General features: G+C 39.7%; 2 protein-coding genes across 2 annotated transcripts; one reads left to right on the plus strand and one right to left on the minus strand.

Moving 5' to 3' along the window:
• Positions 1-12: 12 nt before the first annotated feature.
• LOC117445755 (small ribosomal subunit protein eS27-like) lies at positions 13-2,275 on the minus strand. Its single transcript, XM_034081602.2, has 4 exons — positions 2,136-2,275; positions 1,588-1,693; positions 1,390-1,500; positions 13-554 (listed from the first exon to the last, which is right to left on the minus strand). The coding sequence occupies exons 1-4, from the start codon at positions 2,139-2,141 to the stop codon at positions 526-528; spliced, it is 252 nt and encodes an 83-aa protein (XP_033937493.1). The 5' UTR covers positions 2,142-2,275; the 3' UTR covers positions 13-525.
• An 883-nt stretch (positions 2,276-3,158) lies between these two features.
• On the plus strand, positions 3,159-12,989 carry LOC117445384 (ras-related protein Rab-8A). Its single transcript, XM_034081043.2, has 8 exons — positions 3,159-3,395; positions 4,537-4,597; positions 5,122-5,182; positions 6,714-6,791; positions 7,204-7,293; positions 7,390-7,455; positions 8,959-9,009; positions 12,650-12,989. The coding sequence occupies exons 1-8, from the start codon at positions 3,272-3,274 to the stop codon at positions 12,737-12,739; spliced, it is 621 nt and encodes a 206-aa protein (XP_033936934.1). The 5' UTR covers positions 3,159-3,271; the 3' UTR covers positions 12,740-12,989.
• Positions 12,990-16,059: the final 3,070 nt, after the last annotated feature.

Below are 16,059 nucleotides of genomic sequence, written 5' to 3' on the forward strand. Positions count from 1 at the left end.
ACACAAAATAAATAAATTCTTAAAATGTTTTACTTTATTTTTGTTTGTTTGTGATGGACGTCATGGTTTCATCTCATGCCAGGGCCATGAAAAGCGCATCACGAGGCCATTTTGAATTATTTTATTCACCAACCCTCCCCCCCCATCTATGTCAACCTAATAAATGTTTTACAGAAATCATGACTCATGGACTTTTTGTGCATTTTGAAGATTTGATCTTTTCTTTGAAAGTATTACAAAAGTACTACTCATTAAGTGCTTCATCATATCAATCTGATATATATAAGTTAGTTAAAGAAATGGAATCTCTGCATGTATATGATTTAGTTCATCCCTCCTGCTCTGTTCAATGCAACCCCACAGGGGGATAACATGTCCCTCCCATTGACTTTACATTGTCGGTCCCTCCACCTCACAGCGATACCGATTCTCTACTTAAGATTTAACACACTTGGCTTAGCCGCATTTCTTCATGCTCCATTCTTCCCTTCTGCTTCCTTTCATGGATGTTTTGCACATTTCTGCTCAGGTGTATTTCTTTCTGAAGGCACAACCTAAATGAAAACAGATAAAAAAACCTTTTGAATATATCTCATCACCGTCAAAACAACAAAGTATAAAATGTAATACCTATGTCTTTTTATTTTGTTCAAACTCCATTTCATATACAGCATGTACTTTTTGGGGAAAATGTCCTATATATTTATTAATTTTGCAATTAAAGTTTTTCTGTAACGTATAAACCAAGTGATACAAACGTAAATATTAATGTGTAAATATACACTCACGCATGCATCCAGAATCACTTACATATACAATTTTTAAAGCGGGTGCTAATGATGCAAACTGAAGAAAACCAAAATAAACCAAAAAGTACAAATAAATGAATAATTTAAAATAGCGTCTACTCCTCTAATGTGTAATAAATGCCTATGGGTTATGTTAATTTATTTCCCCAAGCTCCACCTTTCTCCATTTAGAAATTATTTAGCTAATTGGAGGGTTATTAATTGTATACATTAAATCACAGCCTCATTCACTCACTCACTATACTTAATATTTTTGTTTACTATATAAGTTACCTTATTCATTTCTAAGACTTCATATATTGTTGCCTCCCGTCTGATGGACTTATAGGTTTGTCATCTTTATCATACATCTACTCAAAGGTTCAAAGGGCTTTACTGTCTCATGCACAGCTACAGTATGCAATAAAACAACTTAGGTCACAGGCTCCTCCGACAATGCAACTGGATATTCAAGACAATACAAAAAAAGTGTGCAAGCTCAGGAGTTAAGCAGTCTTATGGCTTGTGGGATAAAACTGGTGGTCTTTGTGCACTCACACCTGCAGAGAAAATCCTAAGCACTTAAATATCTATGTTTTACCTTCTGTTAGTCTGCATTTCCCCCCTGCTGGTTGGCAGAGGATTAAAGAGCAGCCCCCACATGGCACCACCGTCTGAGCGTGGCTGAAGATGGTGGTGATCTTGTAGCAGCCTGGGGAGTAGAGACAATAAGATACTTAATCATACACATACTGAACCTAATCAGAGAGGAACATCTACAGCGTGTTGCAGTCCTCACCTGCGCATTTAACATCCATGAAGTAGGAGTTTGGACTCTGCACCAGCCTCTTCTTCTTGTGTCTGCTCCTCTCCTTGACCAGACTGGGGTGGAACAGATCGCTATCCTGCAACCGAGGTCAGAGGGGTTTAGATTTATAGTGTACATGTTTTTAACGCTATTGTAAATCAAATGTGTGTTATGTTTTCATTGAACGACGAGGCGATGATAGTTTGTTAGATGTTTTGATGACACCGTAATGCCCCCTACAGTCTGGTAAATGAAGTAAAACTAAAAGCAAGTGCACAAACATGTCTGGGCAAATCCCTATCATTTCTGGGAATCTACACATGCATACTGTATGCATGAAATTATTTTAAAATACATTTCAAACACATATTTACGCCTTACACCACATAAATTGACATAACTAATGGATATTTTCTCATAGTTCTTACATAAAATGTGTTGCTTATCAATTGATAACAGACTATTTGAGAAGCTCTCTGTTAATCAAAGCTGTTATGCAAGCCCTAAAGTTTCTATCCAGAAAATAAAAAATCACTTACAGACATTTTTGCTCCAAACACTTTTTCGTCCAATGCAAATACGAGAGATAACGTGATATTTGAAGTGCGGCTCTTGTCTCAAAGCAGCTGGAGTTTGTTGTTGTTCTGCAGGTGTAAAGTGGCTCTGTGACCGGAAGACACCGAGCAGGCGGGCGGGGTCTCTCTTTAGGGGAGGCGCGTCAGATTATACTGGTCCAAGTTTACATAATTATTTTAAAACTAGTTTTGTAAACAGTACAATTAAAAAGTCAATGATTCAATTACATGTGGTCTCACTAGAGCTTTTTTTTACAGTAGGCCTAAAGGAAATAAAAAAATTCAAAATAGACTTTTAGACTCCCTTCTTCCCATCTTTATATGATATTCAATACCTGTCTTATATTTTAGTAGTGCAATAACGTCTGTTGATAATTTCCCCCTTAATTTACGAAATAAAAGCGTCATGGTTTTCTGTTTTGAGATGGTGCAAATATTTAATATATAATAACTTAATGGGACTGTAGCAGGGTGTACAAAAATAGGCTACGTTTACGTGTTTTACCGAAACCTGTTATATATTTAATATTTTCTGTATTTTATACACACATTATAATATGTAATATGTACGATATAGAGTACAGAACCTGATAAGATACAAATAGTTAAATAAAAGACTCAATAGATAAATTAATTTACCAACAACTGTAGCAATAATATTAATAATAAAACAAATATTGGCGTTAATTAATCAAATGAATTTGTATCTTAATTTATCTTTGTATTATTTACCAAATAATCTACTATGATTTAAATATATTGATAATCATCTTTTTTAATCTGTATTTTAAGTGTATTTTTCATTTATTGGCCCCTTTAATTAACATTATGTAATCAATGTATGTATTGTTTGTTTTTTGGAAGGTTTCGTCCTCCATAGCCAAGAACTATTTTGTCAAAAGACTGATTAACAAATCTTGGTACTCGGGTGACCCAAGACATCAAAACGAACGAACCCAGCGGTTCACCAGCGGACTTCCGGAGCCACGACGACAGAGCGGAGTGACAGTTGATTTATCCAAAAGGACAGCTCACTTAGTTGTGACGTTTCTTTTTCTCACGACGGGCGGGATATCCGCAGTAGTAAACTAGCTAATAACATGGCGAAGACTTACGATTACTTGTTTAAACTACTTTTAATCGGCGATTCAGGCGTCGGAAAGACCTGTGTGCTATTCAGATTTTCAGAAGATGCCTTCAACTCTACGTTTATCTCTACTATAGGTGAGTAAAAGTGGTTTTATTAAGGCTGTTTTTGCTGAAAAAGTACAGGAGCAGCCCATCCCGTCATGCTAATTTCTTGCTAACTTTTTAGCATTCGTTGTAGAGGCTAGTCAGGAAGCCGGCTTGTTGGAGGGGCTTTTCAGGAAACGACAACTGTATTTCAACCAGTTTATATTCGTACAAATCCCGTGTATGTATAAGCAGTAAGGCTGTTAACCTAATGAAAGCTATTACAGTGTTTTAAACGTGCTATTTTAAGCTAAACTACCTAGCTACAAAGCTGTCAGTGAGCTAGCTAGCAGTGTCACTTTTCATCAAAACCCCAGGAAGTGCGCCGGCCGTTGATGCAGATTTTTTAAAGAATGGCCAAACGGGGGTACTACAACTCCGTGACCAAAAATACTTTCCCAGTTGCCCCCATTGACTTACATTGGGAAATAGATTTCTGTAAATCGGTGTATAATAAATAATATAATCATTAGGGTCTTAAAGTTGGAAAATTAGCTAAAGCCGAAGGCGGGATTTAAGAAAAACTCAAGTGCGCATGCTCGGTGGGCAAAAGGCCCCGGATGAGTCGCTTCATTTTGAGCTTCATGCGCCACTGAGAAACTCTCATAGGAATGAACGGGGCCCCGCCTCCAACACTGTATCCTCTTTACATATCCATCATGCTTTTCATATGACCAGCTGCTTGTACTTCGCACTGTGGTAGCCAATGTTACAGAAAACAGTAATGAAGCTTCTAAAATCAATCATTAATGTGACTGTCACAGATGTGCCTTGTTTTTGAGAATCAGAATATCTTTATTGTGATCATACAGAGGATGAAGGACATTTCGTTGGCATCTCTCAATGCATTAATAGAAATAGAAACAAATAAATAAAAGCAGAGGTAGTAGCAATGACAATGCAAAGAAAGCACTAAGATAAAATAATGTCAGTAAACATATTAACCAATTGTACAGACTATAACATTTCAATATAAAAAGCTAGAAAAGTTTAAACATAATTGTGGTTACAGTCTTTGAGGGCTGGAGACGTGTTTCATGTATGTCAAAGTTGTCGTAATGTGTTCTGTGGTTGGACAGGGATGGGAGTAATTCATAAAATGTAATTATATGTATTTTGTTTTTTCCTTTAGGTATTGATTTCAAGATCAGAACAATAGAATTAGATGGCAAGAAGATCAAGCTACAGATATGGTAAGATATCAACATCCACTTTCACTTTACAGTTTGACTTGTATGTGAAGATTAAGGGTGGATTGTAATTACACTAAAATGACAATCTATCAGGTACATCTCATGAGAAGATTAACATCTGCATTACGGATGCTTCAGTAGCTTGTAATATATTCACTCTTTACAAGACTGGAATCTTGTAAAACATTGAACCTGGTGTTGTCAACTCTTAAGTCTCTCAAGCGAACATACAGTATACACTATGTATTTGTGTCTTTAAAGTTGTAATAGGTAGAAGAAAATAGGTTTAAAGGTAGTAGTATTGAATCTATATCATGACTAACAGCAGCTTGATGAGGCATCTCACACATTCTGTCGTTATTGTCCTCCAATACACACAACACTTTAAATAAGACAGTTATGGAGTTGATTATGTATTTTATTAAGAACTTTTCACAGAGTTAGGCTATTGCCCCTTTGTTTTCTCAATGAACAGATGAAATATAGCTAAGGCTTGCAGACTAAGTGTTGTTTTTGACATGTAGGGATACAGCAGGACAAGAGCGGTTCAGGACCATCACGACAGCCTACTACAGAGGAGCCATGGTAAGTTGCTTTGTCTTTTAATAAATCGTACCATAGTGTTTTATTTTTGGGATCAGAATAGGTGATCGGTGTTGGTAATCTCAGGTGTCAGCTCTGTACCAACAACCTCTACCCGAACTACACCCAGCATTGTTGGTATTGTTGTTAATGTTGTACACACCTGGGTAATCTGAGGTGCGCTCAGTGTATTGTTTTACGCTATTTTCCCTAGCCTCTCCTTTAGTTCAAGTTTAACTGGTTGCCTGTGATTCCATATTTCGCTTAAAGGTCCCGTGTCATGGCCATTTCTACTGATCATAATTCCATTGTTGAGGTCGACTAGAATAGATGACATTGTTCAATTTTCCAAACTCACGTTGGTTTCTCACAGCATCTCTGTATAGGATGTGTATTCACTCTCTGTCCTACACGGCTTGTTGGAGCTCCTGCCCCCCCCTCCCTGTGAGCCCACTGTGCTCTGATTGGTCAGCTCGCCCACTCTGTTCTGATGAGTCCAGCACCGTTACAGCGGAACATCAGTGATTATGGTTTACAATGGCATTTGTTAGCAATCAGAAAATGACACCAGTAAGGACAAACCGATGAGAACGCTGCGTGGGGTCTGGGGGCCGTGTTGGCGGGACGTTGCGGGGCTCGCTGCTGCGAGGAGCGGACAGTGTGAGCTGGATAACTGGTGTCGTTTCCTGGCTGCTGCGAGACAACAGTTCAGGCTGAGTTTCGCGATGTCTCACTGTCTCAGGCTGAGTTCAGAAATCTGAGAAAAAGATTAGTGTGTGTGTGTGTGAGGAGCTCCACGGATTGGTCCATTGGGCCTGGGCATGGTTACGTCACTATACTCGGAAAGAAAAAAATGGAAAAAGAGAAATGTCCAACGAGGCGTTCTGGGGCAGCACAGACGGGTCTTCTCTGCGTTAGAGTTTTACTCGCTACAGGGTGTACTTTGAGGGTTTTGACTCTGCAGGCCGTTTACATGCAGGAAACCTTCATAACACAAGGGGACGGGTCAGAACCGGAGAAGCATGACATGATGGGACCTTTAAGTAAACTGTATTGCCTTTGGTTTTTTTGCAAGTTGTAAATGTGATGTCTTTATTGAAGTATGTGCATGCTGTGGTCGTTAAGTAAATTAAACCAAATACGTTGTGTATTATCGGCTCTACTTATCGTTAATAATTTCATTATCGAATTGTACTGTACGATACCAGTCACATCTGTGGAAACATTAGTATAACTGCCTTTTTTAATTTATATTTGTTGTATGTCTTGAAGTCTCTTCAATAAAGCTGATGATGATTATGAATGCATGATAATATATGTGTACCATTATTGACCCCAGATATCATGATATCATGCCTCCCTGGTGTCGAAGTACCATGCTTTACTTGGCCCTCGACAGTCGTGTGATCCTTCACTAATGAGGGTTAAATGATCACATTAGGCGATACATTCCCAAGCGGTTAATAACGAATAATTGGTCAATGATTTAATCGTTTTCTGGCTTCTGAAATGTGTCTTTTCTTTTCCTCTCCAGGGCATCATGTTAGTGTATGACATAACCAATGAGAAGTCCTTTGAAAACATCAAGAACTGGATACGGAATATCGAAGAGGTAAACATGAGTGACGTCTGTTCAGTGTGCGCGTTAGAGTGTCTTATGTTCACAATGTTTCTCTAAAAAGAGTGTATACATCTGGAAGTGTATTTAGAAGAATGGCCGCCTGCTGGAAGGTATTCGGCAAAGGGAATATATTGTACGCCTCTAATTAGACTCTATATTTTATATTTCTTATGCTTTTGATGATAATTACTATTATATATTGTTCTTTTTGATTATATTATATATATATATATATATTTGTATATAACAGTATGATATTGTATATGTACCATGTTGTGTGAGACTCAGTGTCAAGGAACTTGTTCTTATAAATGTATACAAAAAAATTAGAGTGTATAAATCTAATGCATTCTATAATTTATTACACTTCTCTTAGTTCACTATGCACGTTTATGTTTCCCAGCATGCTTCAGCCGATGTGGAGAGGATGGTCCTTGGGAACAAATGCGATGTCAACGACAAGCGACAGGTGTCCAAAGACCGAGGGGAGAAGGTGGGCGAAAACACACGACTAGATTTAATAAGAATAATTAACACTTTATGATCGATTATACTGACTGTGACCGTTCTTCTTCTCTCCTGCTGTCAGCTGGCGCTCGAGTACGGTATCAAGTTCATGGAGACGAGCGCAAAAGCGAACATCAACGTGGAGAACGTGAGTTCAAGCTTTTTCTGCGGTCATTCCTTCACAGCTGAAAGGATCTTAACTAAGAGATGAGTTACGACGATACTTCGGTCCTCGTTGTCTGTGCGTTTAAAAAGACTTGTCACAGAGTTTAAGAAATTGACTGCACATAATCGTCAGGGATGAAGAGTGATAAAGACAGTACTGTATATTGGGTTTCTTTGTGATAAATGGCGATACAATATATATATATATTTCTGTATTTTTTATGTAGTGGGCTTTGATTTGATTAGATTTATTTCGAATATGTAAAACAATAATACAAAAATATTTACCGAGCCCCGGTATTAAAGGGTTCCCGGGGCTGAATTATTAAAGACCGTGGTACCGTTAAGCTCCGGCGTTATCGGTCTTTTTATCGGTACTGGAGACATGTAAAAAAATGTCATATCTGTATTATTGCTACACAAACATTATATTGCAGTTTTAGTTTCGCCAACTCCGTTTCTAATGCGCAAAAAGACTGCAAAATGCGTCTACGATTATTTTTTTGTACTTTCCAGACGAGATCTCTCCCCCCCGCCTGTGTGCGAGGGGGCGGGGCAACGCACACACAGAGAGAACTAAGCGCTCCGATGTGTGGTTAAACTTTACCCGTCTCGATGTGGACAATCCTCGTTGCCTAAAGTGCAATAACAGTTTATCATGTGAGGGCGGTAACACGAGCAATTTGTCTAAACATTTATCAAAAGTGCTCCACATCCAGACGGAGGAATGCACCGGGTTCCACTGTCTTTCTAGCTGCTCTGTAGCCACATCCACGAGTAACGTTTCCACGTCAGGTGTCATGTATGCTAGCAGCAACACACGGAGCTAACTCAGTTATAAAAACATGGGTTAATGATTAGAGGAAACTGAGTTATTTAGTTTGTTAAAGTTTCAGCTATTCTGTTCACAGTTCTGTCTTCAGATTATTTAATACGATTTGTTAAAACACTGTTGTTTCTTTTGATGTGAAATATTATTTATTTCATTTAAATATTAGCTATGTTACTTTTGTTCACAATTAGTTTACCTTATTTTTTTTCTCCTAAAGAACCGATAAGCGTACCATTAAACACAAAGCGTAATACCACCACTTCATTTCTTCTACTCGACACCTCACAACTACACGTATCGAGAGGAAAATACACGTGCTGTGTGCCTTGAGAAAAAGAACCCACTTGCACTGAGGAAGTGGATCAGCTGATGAAGGACGGAGGCAGCAGGAAACACTTCTCTCTGGAGCAACAGCCAGCCGCCCTGTGACAGCTGTCTGCATCCAAAGAGCTGAAAGACAGACATGGATTACTTTTTGCCCGTCAGATGAACTATAATCAGATTATCAGCCACTTGTAACACAATGAAAATAATCAAATTAGATGTCGGGCTTAATTAGATTAGAACCACAGTGTTCAAAATAATCAGAGAACCACCGTTTAATATGCTTTGATTCAATTTCAATAATTACATTTGATCTGCTTTTGTCCGCAGGCCTTCTTAACCCTCGCCAGAGACATCAAAGCGAAAATGGACAAGAAGCTGGTAAGAAAATGGAAACTTTTTAATAAAACTATTGCTGTGTGACTTTTCTTTTGCTGATATGTAGCGGCTAAGTGAAAGAAATCAAACGGAACGTCTTACTCAAAATAAAACTGCCGCTTGGCGACCAACAAGCGAATCTTACGCAGGAAGAATGTTCAAGGCAAGAATATACTTATCGCTGATCCCACCACCGGTCTCCAACATGTGACCCGCTCTACGGAATCAGTCGGAAGTCGCAACGGCTCATTTCAAAATAAACGTGGATTTGCGTAAAAAAATAGTTTTCAGGTGTTTTGTTTGATTTTAACTAAAGTCTTTGCTTTCAGAATATGAAACTTCTATTTCCAAAATCACACGATAAATACATGTTTGAAGCTTGTGAAGGGAAGAGGACAGCTCTCACTCGCCGCCCCCCCTCCCTCCAGCTGACATTATGAATGTAAGGCGTATAGTGATCACAGATAACACGGCAGGGTCCGTTACAGTTTGTTTTCATCTGGTTTCAAATAAACAAAGTCTTGGCTTTCAGAATATTAAACTTGTTTCAGCAAATTCAGATGATAAATATAACTTTGAAGCGTCGGCATAATTACAAGCGGAGAACGGAGTAACTTGACGTCACAGCGGGCAAAACAACAGCATGTGTTTCTCCTGAGGGTTTTCCCCGGGAAACACACACACACACACACACACACACACACACACACACACACACACACACACACACACACACACACACACACACACACACACACACACACACACACACACACACACACACACACACACACACACTTCCCCCAGACCAGTAATCCAAACCAAAATATCTTCCCTCCGTACTACTTTGATTATTTGCTAGCCGCTAACAACCAATCAGATCGATGGATTCCAGAGAAGTGATGACTCGGTGACACATTATAGAATGTGACATATTTAGCTTAATATTTGGAGTACAACAACAACAACAACAACAACAACAACCCTGATATCATTAGAAAGCTAGGACTCTCCTCTTGTGTCCTCGGTCAATGTGACTTCGATGGAGTCTATACTAGTTGCTTGTGAACCTGGAAATGTTGAGTACCCCAAAGTGTCATGTTAGAAATGTGAAGTAGGGTCCACAGCACATAGAAACTGCCAGATGCCAACTTTCATATGTTGGGCAATTTGCACAATTAGCATAAGTTGCATATCTATTCACAGCTGGCAGTTTCACCAAGACATGAGATATGATACTTTGGGCCTCGTTGTCAGTGTGTTTTAAAAAGACAACATTTTCAGGACCCAACTTCGCAGTTTATACCGATTTGTAACTATTGTTTGCATATTTTATGATACAATTTAATGCTAATCAACCCAACTTATGCTAATTGTGCAAATTAGCATCTGGCAGTCTCTATGTGCTGTGGACCCGTACTTTACATTTCTAACATCACGCTTTGGGGTACTCAACATGTCCGGGTTCATAATAGGACTCTTGAGATGAAAAGTAGGCAAACATATAATACTCACCAGGTGCCCAACACTGCCTTCAAAATAAAAGCATGAAGAATTACTGAAATAATTGCATTAAATAATGATTAATTCAATATAAACAAAAACAGCCAGAAAATGAATGGTTTCTTACTAAATTGAATGTATTTCTCCAACATCCTAATTAAAGGTCACCTATTGTGCAAAATCATCATCTTCATGTCTCTTCTACATCAACATGTGTCCCCTCTTCTTCATGTCTCTTCTACATCAACATGTGTCCCCTCTTCTTCATGTCTCTTCTACATCAAGATGTGTCCCCTCTTCTTCATGTCTCTTCTACATCAACATGTGTCCCCTCTTCTCCATGTCTCTTCTACATAAACATGTGTCCCCTCTTCTTCATGTCTCTTCTACATCAACATGTGTCCCCTCTTCTCCATGTCTCTTCTACATCAACATGTGTCCCCTCTTCTTCATGTCTCTTCTACATCAAGATGTGTCCCCTCTTCTTCATGTCACTTCTACATCAACATGTGTCCCCTCTTCTCCTTGTCTCTTCTACATCAACATGTGTCCCCTCTTCTTCATGTCTCTTCTACATCAACATGTGTCCCCTCTTCTTCATGTCTCTTCTACATCAACATGTGTCCCCTCTTCTTCATGTCTCTTCTACATCAAGATGTGTCCCCTCTTCTTCATGTCTCTTCTACATCAACATGTGTCCCCTCTTCTCCATGTCTCTTCTACATAAACATGTGTCCCCTCTTCTTCATGTCTCTTCTACATCAACATGTGTCCCCTCTTCTTCATGTCTCTTCTACATCAAGATGTGTCCCCTCTTCTTCATGTCACTTCTACATCAACATGTGTCCCCTCTTCTCCTTGTCTCTTCTACATCAACATGTGTCCCCTCTTCTTCATGTCTCTTCTACATCACCATGTGTCCCCTCCTCTCCATGTCTCTTCTACATCACCATGTGTCCCCTCTTCTCCATGTCTCTTCTACATCAACATGTGTCCCCTCTTCTTCATGTCTCTTCTACATCAATATGTGTCCCCTCTTCTTCATGTCTCTTCTACATCACCATGTGTCCCCTCTTCTCCATGTCTCTTCTACATCAACATGTGTCCCCTCTTCTTCATTTCTCTTCTACATCAACATGTGTCCCCTCTTCTTCATGTCTCTTCTACATCAACATGTGTCCCCTCTTCTCCATCACCATGTGTCCCCTCTTCTTCATGTCTCTTCTACATCACCATGTGTCCCCTCTTCTCCATGTCTCTTCTACATCAACATGTGTCCCCTCTTCTTCATGTCTCTTCTTCATCAACATGTGTCTCCTCTTCTTCATGTCTCTTCTACATCAACATGTGTCCCCTCTTCTTCATGTCTCTTCTACATCAACATGTGTCCCCTCTTCTTCATGTCTCTTCTACATCAACATGTGTCCCCTCTTCTTCATGTCTCTTATACACCAACATGTGTCCCCTCTTCTCCATGTCTCTTCTACATCAACATGTGTCCCCTCTTCTCCATGTCTCTTCTACATCAACATGTGTCCCCTCTTCTCCACGTCTCTTCTACATCAACATGTGTCCCCTCTTCTTCATGTCTCTTCTACATCAACATGTGTCCCCTCTTCTTCATGTCTCTTCTACATCAACATGTGTCCCCTCTTCTTCATGTCTCTTCTACATCAACATGTGTCCCCTCTGTGGAAAGAGACTCTGAAAGTTTCAGGAACAAAGATTCTCTCTCTTTTTGATCCATTTCTATAAAAACCTGTCTGAAAATGAGCTGATCAGATTTTGGCCACTTTATGATGTCATAACGATGTATTGTCTCGTGTACCCATTAGCCAATCAGCAACCAAGGTAACCCCCCCCCCCCCCCTTATCACCTGAATCTCCTCTAGAGCACCATTGAGTTCTTTCTAACCAAATGTCTCTCAGAGGGACGTGGGGAGGGGCAGCGAATCAGACAGCGAATCAGCACTTTGGAAACAGGGCTGAAACAGAGGGGATTGTGGGTAATGCTGCAATGATCTGTTTGGTGTTTGGAGCCAATCAGAGACAGGGTCTGTATATATCTGAGGACTGTAACATATTGATGAAAGCAGTGTAATGGCGACCTGTAACTGAGCTCTCTCTCTCCGGCTCTCAGGAGGGCAACAACCCGCAGGGCAGCAGCCACGGAGTGAAGATCACAGAACAGCCGAAGAAGAACAGCTTCTTCCGCTGCTCGCTGCTGTGAGGAGGCGAGAGTCGGCATCCACCATCGCCTTAACGGAGTCCCACTGGACACAACTGGACAGAGCACACTCACCTCTTCCCTTCCTTCACTTCGTCTTCCTCTCTTCTCTCCATATTAGGAAACACAAAAGTGTATCGCTCCCTTCCTTGACAACTGTGAATCTAACTCCTGTGGCCTCCACCAGTAAATCTGTGTCTCTTTTTGTACGGTTGCTAATTAGATTCAAACGTCTTGAGATTTTACTGCCTTTTTTTTTTAAAGACTTCTTGTGAGACGATCAAACCACTTTACTGCTCATGATAATGTCGTCTCCTCTCTCTTTGAAGTCTTATTTATTCGATCCTTATCACTTAAAGTAGCCCAGATTATACCTCCAGAAAAGACTTACTCCTCCAACTGGGCTTCCTAATTCTGAATATAATCATCTGTCAAATATATACACAGTTATCCAAGGTGATGAGAGTCCACATGGTGGGTGGTCTCTTTGGTATATCCACATTAGGTAAACATGTAAATATATATCATTGATTATGAAATCAGTCGTGCCATCACATCATATCTACTTGGATCACCTTTTTCTACTTTCCGTTGAATTTTCATTGGCCGATACATTCCCCCTGTGAACACTTTAATGTGTGTGTGTGTGTGTGTGTGTGTGTGTGTGTGTGTGTGTGTGTGTGTGTGTGTGTGTGTGTGTGTGTGTGTGTGTGTGTGTGTGTGTGTGTGTGTGTGTGTGTGTGTGTGTGTGTGTGTGTGTGTGTGTGTGTGTGTGTGGGGTGTGTGTGTGTGTGTGTGTGTGTGTGTGTGTGTGTGTGTGTGTGTGTGTGTGTGTGTGTGTGTGTGTGTGTGTGTGTGTGTGTGTGTGTGTGTGTGTGTGTGTGTGTGTGTGTGTGTGTGTGTGTGTGTCCAGATTAAGCCTTTCTCCAAGTATTCATGTGGTTGCAGTAAGACCGGTTTGTTTTAAGGGCTCGCAGATTCCTTTTTGTTTATTGCCTCATCATTCTAGGTCTTCTATGAGATGGGAGGTAGATAATTCGCTGCACTTCAACTGACAGAGCAATACCTAACTCTGACAGCAGGGGGCGACACAGTTTCACAGGAGTCAGCGATGATTTGTTTTATGCATTTATACTTCCTGTTTTGGGGGCGGCGTGCACTCAAACTGTTCTCTGGGCTCTGTAGCAGTATTTATGGAGTGAAACAAAACACAGCACCAAGATGACAAAGTGCCCTTTTATGTTCTTATTGATTATTATGCACTTTTTGTTCTTTCTGTAAAAAAAAGAAGTTCTTAACATGTTTGCTGCATATCTTAAAGAGGCCCTATTGTGCTTTTCGGGGGTTCCCGTTTCCTGTAGTGTGTCATATAGGCTTGTGTGCATGAAAATGGTCTGCAAATCCAAAGTTCCCCCCAGAGGAAGTTGCTCTCCCACATTGGACTCCTTTGTTTATTTCCTGAACACAGTGACATCACTATGTAACACTTGTGCTTCAATTCAATTCAAAACCTTTATTTATCCAGGTGAAATCCCATTGAGATCAATGATCTCTTTTTCAAGGGACACCTGCAGAAAATTGGCTAGTGCTCCGACACATTGTATATGATTGGCTAAGGGGCGGGACATCTCTAGTCAGCTAACCAATCAGAGCAGACTGGGCTCTGGTTTCAGACAGAGGGTGAAAAGAGGTGGTATGGGAAGAATATGGGCCCTTTAACTGAAAAGCGAAACATATTCATGCACACTGTCTGGTATTCCCTAAAAACATCTGAGCACTGAAACCTACTTTTTTGAGATAGTAATGAAAACACACCGAAGGCCTTTAATTTAGACATGTTTTTTTCTCTTATTACAACAAATGTATGAATTGTAATTTCACTTTTCCCAGCTTTTTATGCATTTCCACACCGATTGATGCTCTAGGAAGCTTCCACGACTCACCCCGCTTTTCTTCCTCTCCTATTCCCTCCCCCTTACTCCTTTATCCAGATTTCAGACATCTTGTTTTGGCCGGTCTCACGGCCGTGTGAACTATGCATTTCTGGGTGCGTAGAAAACATGAAAAAAGCGTTGCACATTTGACTCGAGCTTTATTTGAGATTGGACCGTTTGCTCTTTTATTTTCTGCCGTAACTTTGCTCGTTTTGAGCTTTTCAGAAGAAGGATTAGGAAATTATTTGAAAGCTGATTTAAAAATCACGTCTGACATTTTACAGTTTGAGCAAATTAAGTTGTTGAACTGATGTTGTAACTGCGTAGGTGGATTTCAATCGTTGCTGTTAACACGGTTTTGGCTAAATGGCTGGCTCTCGCAGATGAAGGCGATTTGATGAAGTTGCAGGTTTCTGCTTTATTCTGTGAAATGTATTTGAGTCATTTGTTATTTTCGCCAAGTATACATTTGTCACTTCTATGTTAGCATATCTTCAGCATTCCCCGACGTAATTTGGATTTCATCGCTGATTATTGATGGTTTCCATGGGGAACAAATGTAATAATTCAGCAGTTGTAAATAAGATCTACAATGGTTGTACTGAAGGTTCATAAGTCTTATTGATCTACACATTTTGTAGATATGTGTTTTGATGATTTATTAAAAATGAGATTCTTAAAAAAAAACTTGTTTACTCGATTTATTGTGTACCTGTTTGTATTTTTGGAAATGTATGTAAACAATCAAATAATCAGTGTTCATATCGGCGCTGGATGTCCTCAAAAGTAGATTTCAAAGTGGTTATTTAAGTGAGTGTTTAAGTGCTTGAATATTGGACTATATATTTGAAATTAAGGGTTATCAAGGATGGCAAGTCTTCAGTGTTTTCAAGACATTTTATGTTGTTTAACCCTCCTGTTGTCTTCGGGTCAAATCTGACCGATTTACTTCTTTCATCAATCATAACTTTTTTGTTTTGCATTTGATTGCATTCAGGCTTTATGATATCCTTCACAGTAGACATTTGAACATATCAAATTGCTGATCACCACTTTCTTTGAATTGTGGATGATTTAGCCAACTTTGTAACCATGGTGTTCCCGGTCAAAACTGACCGCCATAAAGAAAAGGAATTAGTAACCATCCGGATCCGATAAAACACACACACACACACACACACACACACACACACACACACACACACACACACACACACACACACACACACACACACACACTCACACTCACACTCACACTCACACTCACACTCACACTCACACACTCACACACATACTCTAGATGTGTTCCCGCTCTACATGTAAGAAGTAGAAAGTACAGGTATTTTTGTTCAACATGTAAGAAGTAGAAAGTACAGATATTTGTGTTCA

The sequence above is a fragment of the Pseudochaenichthys georgianus genome, chromosome 4 (genome assembly GCF_902827115.2).
Source record: "Pseudochaenichthys georgianus chromosome 4, fPseGeo1.2, whole genome shotgun sequence".
Lineage (NCBI taxonomy): Eukaryota > Metazoa > Chordata > Actinopteri > Perciformes > Channichthyidae > Pseudochaenichthys > Pseudochaenichthys georgianus.